Source organism: Alligator mississippiensis, chromosome 6 (assembly GCF_030867095.1).
Source record: "Alligator mississippiensis isolate rAllMis1 chromosome 6, rAllMis1, whole genome shotgun sequence".
Lineage (NCBI taxonomy): Eukaryota > Metazoa > Chordata > Crocodylia > Alligatoridae > Alligator > Alligator mississippiensis.
The window spans coordinates 87,814,114-87,820,113 of NC_081829.1; the positions used below are offsets into that span (position 1 = coordinate 87,814,114).

The 6,000-nt window shown below is 50.7% G+C and overlaps 1 protein-coding gene across 1 annotated transcript; it reads right to left on the reverse strand.

Moving 5' to 3' along the window:
* Nucleotides 1-4,123: 4,123 nt before the first annotated feature.
* Nucleotides 4,124-5,683, reverse strand: NANOS1 (nanos C2HC-type zinc finger 1). Its single transcript, XM_059730083.1, has one exon. It carries the CDS (start codon nucleotides 5,616-5,618, stop codon nucleotides 4,926-4,928), a length of 693 nt encoding a protein of 230 aa, XP_059586066.1. The 5' UTR covers nucleotides 5,619-5,683; the 3' UTR covers nucleotides 4,124-4,925.
* Nucleotides 5,684-6,000: the final 317 nt, after the last annotated feature.

Below are 6,000 nucleotides of genomic sequence, written 5' to 3' on the forward strand. Positions count from 1 at the left end.
GCTTGATTAGAAAGCACCAAATTTACCTGTCAGTCCTTTAATTACTGCTGCAAGCATAGTACTAGTATAATTGGTGGCTACTTTAAGCAGGTAGGCCTTGCAGCGTAGGAGTAAGTATCAAGATACAATTAAAGGAAGTTGTAAGCACACAGTTTTGAAGTGGAAGGAAGGAAGTGGTGCTGTAACAAACCAGGTCATTTCAGTGCAGGAAAGATCCCAGAGAAGCTAACATTGTTGCTTGTCCTACTGATACCAGGGCATGACCTGGAAGGACAGTCACTTCTGCTACAGGTTGACCTCTGTACATCTAAAACATGGAACCAAGAGCACACGTGCATGGTCTGGTTTCTCCCTCCTCCTGAAATTAAAAACCAAGATTGGTAACCTGTTACGTTCCTCTTGGCAAATGTTGTCGAGGGAAGAACTTGGATTCTAGCATTGAACATAGCGGATACAAGCAAAACCTCTGTGCGCGGAGTCACTGAGCTAAAACCTCACACCAATTCCAATTTAAAAGTCTTAGTAGCTAATCCTGCTAGTGTTTCAGTACACTTACTGCGGGTAAGCTGGGTGCTGCTACAGTAGTCCTTATATTCCAAAAGCATTTTTCTCATAGATCAGCACTTCAATCTTTAACGGGTACCTCCCTCTGCTTACAGGAGCAAGAAATACAGCTGAAGTTGCACATATACTTGAATGTTAGCTCCATTAAACCAATGTAAGTGGCACAGGGAAGGTGGGTGGAAAGTGTGCGTTAAAAAAACTGCAAAATCCCACGTAGAAGTGCAGTGAATATGGTAGGTCGAGAAAGTCTGTAGTGGAAGTGTTCATCAACCAGCATCCATTATGAAGAAGGGAGATAACAAGTAAAGTTGGATTTGAAGAGGCACTTGCATTGAAGTCCAACAGTGCCTTCCGAACGTTATAGACAAAAAAGGCAATTCTTCACTCATTTACAAATTCGTTTTCTTGTCTTTCAGCTCTGCCATCATCCTAGCTGAGCCACCTTGTTTCTCCAGATTAAGCCTAGTAGCTGTCCTTTGACTCACTTAAGCATCCTCTCATGAAATTCTTTTGAGGGAGAGAGGCAAGGATTTCTTAGGATGATATTTTTATTGGACCAGCTTTGTAGTTGGCATAGTTAGACAAGCTTTTAAATGCAAGACGCTCTTTGTTAGGTCTCACTCTTAGGTTAGATGGCTGGCATCACATATTTGGCAGTACCTTTGAGTCTGTTTCATGGTCAGGTCTTTTAGTTTAAGAACTCTCTCTCTAATTCAAGATCTTGTCTATCTCAACTACATAATTGGCCCAATAAAAGATACCATCTTAAGAACTTCTTGCCTCACAATTTTTGGACTGTCACTTCTTGGAATGTAGTGCAAGAGTGCAGATGCAATTCACCTCCTCTTTCCTGCCCTGCAGCTGCATAAAATTCTGCCCTTTCCCAGCCCCATCCTACCTCCCTTCCTTTTCTCCAGCTCCTTCCCCCTCAAATATAAATACAGTTTAGTCTGAAACATAAAATGAAAACATACACACCCTCTGGACCTTACCTGGCACTCTAGGTGGGGTCCCCATCTCTCTGCCCCCCCTCATGCCAAGTTCATCAAACTCTACTTGCAGTCACAGGAAGGGGGAGTTGAAGGACAGAAACTCCAGACTATCATTAACTTAACTGAAATCACACTCAAACATCTGCCCTCAGAACCAGAGATGCATCCTCATCCTCTTTGAAGAAGCCTCTTCTCACTGCTACTGGCCATAATCATCTCATAATCCTATCCTCCTCTTGGACTATGACTGGTCTCCTTGTTCTTCCTGGTTTTCTCACGGAGCAAGGTCCTCTGCTCTTTCCTATTCTCCTACACCAGTGGTCCTCAATTGTCTTAGACTCAAGGCACTCAGAAGATGCCAGCTCTTAGTTTTAACTCCTTTTTTGACTACCAAAAAATAACAGCAATTCTTTTGTTGCAAAGAACTCAGAAAGACCACAACAGGTTAGAAGGTTTTTAGCACTATGGATTCCTATTTGAACTCTGGGTTATCATGCTTGCATGCCCTATACTGCTGGACTTTGGACGACATCCTTGAGAGGACCTCCAGGCATCCCAGAGTGCAATGAGACCCTGGTTTTGACAGTCACTGTTCTATACCTTCTGCAAACCATTTCTATGTTGATGCTTTTAATATTATTGTGTCCAAACTGAAGTCTCAAGTAATCTAAGATTTCTTTGGAAATATCTAGCAGTCAACTCACTTATGGTTAAAATCATCTTAATTTCCCTCAAGTTCCACTGTCTCCTTTTTAAACATCACCACTCAGCCTCATAGTCTGGAAAACATCTTAAGACTCTGACCTTATGCTAGCTCTTCATATCCAGGTTACGTTTCAGTTATGTTCACTCTTGTCCAGGTTCTCATCATCTTGCAGGGTGGCCACGTTTTCCTTTGGTCTCATCTTGCCCTGCTAATATTATTCAGCCTGCTGCTACAAAGAGTTCTTCTAACCGATTGCTTTGACTAGATCACTTCATCATCTGAGCTCTTCACCAGCTTCCTCTTCTGTCACAAGCCTAAGCTACTTGTCTTCGCTTTTAATACCAATCAATTTTCATTCAGGTCAACTGCTACCTCCAGCAATATCAGTCTTCCCTGGTCACTTAGATTTAAAAATTAGGATCTATACTCCCTCCAAGGTTTAGTACGAGCCCCTTCTTTGTCTTGTCAGTCCATCCTTTCCTGTGATGTTTGTAGAATACATCCTTTTGGCTACTGATGTGCTGAGAACACTGCCAACCATGATGCCAAGTGTCAGCAAGCTCTTAGGGGCTGGGACTGGTTTTTAGTGGACCTTGCACCGTAGGGCCCTCTTTAACGACTGTGGTTTTGGACACTGATATCGCAACTACAGGAGAGTTGTTTGAGCCCTGTGTTCATCTGTTAGCTTGGAAAATTGCTCATGTTCTGCAAGGTTTCAGAACAGAAAGTCAGTTATTGTAGCAAAGGGGTGCTTCACTTGCAGCAACTGCAGATCACCCGAGCACAGTGACCTGTTACCTTTAGTCCCAGTTAGGAGAGAACCCTTGCCTGAGAGGGAACTCCAGGAGGGCACTTGTCAGGTGCAAAACTGCTTGAATGTGTGTCTGCTATTGTGTTCATTGCACTAAGTCAAGTGTGACACCACCCTAATTCAATATCCTTATCCCTTGTGCAAGAATGTACTACATTATGTAACATGCAGTCTGACAGCTGTAAAATTTGGCTTCAAGCAATAAGGCACGTACAAGGTTTGTTGGATTTAGTGCGGGCTTTTCTGCTCTTTAATACTTTCGAGTTGGAAGCTGGCAGCTCTAAGCTGTAGTGCTATGTTGCACAAAGTAAGTAATACTACTCCCTTCTTGCACAAGAGGAATGAGGATGTTTGTGCCTGGCACACACTAGCCAAGAGATGCCTCTTTTATACTACTAAGGTGTTCCCCACTCCTCCTTATCTCCCCTCTTGCAATACCTCTTGGTTCACTTGAGTGAGCAAGAAAGTTTACATTCAGGAGATGGATGTTCCTAGATGGCAGCAATCTGACCCGAACTACAAGCAGCAAGCCAGACGATTAGTGAGGTTCTCTGTGGAGTAAAAGAAGTCACCAGATAGATGCAGCCTGTTTCACTTCCCAAGCAGCCTCTACTGAGATGGGGCAGCAGAGGGCGCATTTCCCCTTCTTCTTTCCATTAAATGAGGTCTTACAAGTCTCTCTTTCCTCCAGGAGGATTCAAAACAGCAGCTTTCTGTTTACTTACGGAGAAAAAAAAAGGATGAGCAGCAAGCAGCTGAGCTCGTGGGAGCCACAACAATCTGTCAGGGGGAAGGACAGCCAGGGGCTTGGCACCTTATTCACCGAGAGGAATTCACCACTTTGTGGCTTTCACAGAAATTCTCCAGTTGAACAACATGTATTAAAAAACATAATAAAAAAAAATAATAAAGACCACTCCTCATGAAGCACAGGGCAACTGCAGGTATGGCCATTACAGCTCCCAGACCCATCTCTGGGAGGGAGCAGTTCGCCTACAGATGCAAGGTCCAGGTGCGGGTGTGGGGAAAACAAGACAGAGGCAGCAGAGGTGAAGTCTGTGATGCCTTTACTTTCATTGTATAAAAACAAAAACAAAAACCCCCAAATCCAAACAGCTCTATTGCCAGCTGTGGCCAGTACAGGCGATATGACCAACCGGGGAAAACAGGGGATGGATGAAAGGGGGGAGCATTGATTTTAGACCCCTTCCCTCCAATAACACAGTACAATGAAACCCAGATTTCATTTAAAAAACAAACACAAACAACAACTGGCGAGCGACCACGGTAGCTCCTCACCCTCCCACCCACCCCCCCCATCATGACACTGCCGGCCTCATCCCCCACCCCCCACCGCACAGCAGCCCTCACTGCATCCGCTGGACCGACCTACCTACCTACTTACAACCACCGGGCCGGGTAGTGCCACCCCCCTCCAGCCCATGGCAGAGCACTCTCCCTCGGCTCCGGGAAGCCGTAAGACCAGGGAGGGAGGGAAGGAGGGTGGGCGCCACCGCGAAACGTTTGAGATTAAAAAAACAAAAAAGCCACACAAAAAAACAACCCCCCCCCACCCCAAAAAAACCCTCTTCTCAAATCCAGTCCTCGGCACATTTCTTTAAACTCATCTCTTCTCTGTTTAAAATTAGATATATAGATTTCCCCCCCATCCCACCCCACCCCACCCACCCTCTATAGCATCAGCTCATCCTGCGCCTCCCTCGGGCCAGACCCCGCGTCCATCCGGAGTCCTTGCACCGCATCAGCCTGGGGCGCCGCTCCGAGTCCGGCTGCGGGGCTCCGCGTTAAAACCCCGGTGCCGGCGGGCAGTGCCGGGGCCGGGCCGGCCCGCCTAGCGCAGCTTCTTGCCCAAGACGGTCCTGGCGTGTTTGAGCGGCGCCTTGCCCTGCGCCTTGGAGAGCGGGCAGTACTTGATGGTGTGCGCATTGTCCCCGCTGGCCCCGCACAGCGGGCACGTGTAGCGGCGCAGCACCGGGCACAGCACGCGGCCGTCGGGGCCCTTGAGGATGTGCGTGGTGTACAGCGCCACCGCCTCCTTGTTGTTCCGGCAGAAGACGCACACCTGCAGCTCGGGCTTCAGCAGCCGCGCGGGCGGCGCCGCCCAGCCCCAGCCCCAGCCCGGCGGCGAGCGCGCCCGGGCCCGGGCCCGCCGGCCGGCCGCGCAGTCGAGGAGCACGGCGGCGGGGCCGGCGCGGCCGGGGCAGGGGCGGCAGGCGGCGAAGCGCTCCTCCAGCAGCCCGCGGTGGCCGCACAGCTCCAGCGCGTGCAGGTCCAGCGCGCCCTCGAAGTAGGGCGCCTCCTCCTCGTCCTCCTCCTCGTCGTCCTCCTCGTCCTCGTCCTCCGCGGCCGGCCCTCCTGGTGCGGGCGCGGCGCGGAAGCCCTTGTCGTCGCCCACCGCCTTGGTGATGAGCGTGGCCAGCCCCAGGTAGTCGTTCCAGGAGTTGAAGGCGTTGCCGGGGCCCCGGGCGCCGCAGCGGCCGCCCGGCACGAACTCCACGGCCGGGGGGCGCTGCTCCGGCTCCATCGGCAGCCTGCAGCGCCCCGCACGTCTGTGCGCGCTGCGCCCGCGCGCCGCTCTAGTAGGCGCGTTCGGGGGCGAGGGCGCGGCTCGGCCCAAGGGCCGCGCTGTAATTGGCCAGCGGCCAAGGCGGCCCCCCTAGCCGCGCTCCCTCATTGGCTGCGGCGCGCGGCGGCGTTCCATCGTAGGCAGGGTCCGGAGCGCAGGTGGAGCCTGGCTCTCGCCGCGGTGTGTTTAGTCCCTGTCTCTGGGGCTGGCCGCAGAGGATGCGGGTCTAGCGGGCAGCTGAGGGGCCAGGGTCGCTCTGTAGGCAGCTGTTGCTTCTAAATAGGTCGTGTCTCTCTTTGTTTTTAGATTCGGTGCAAACACTTTTATAGCCCGTGGAGTC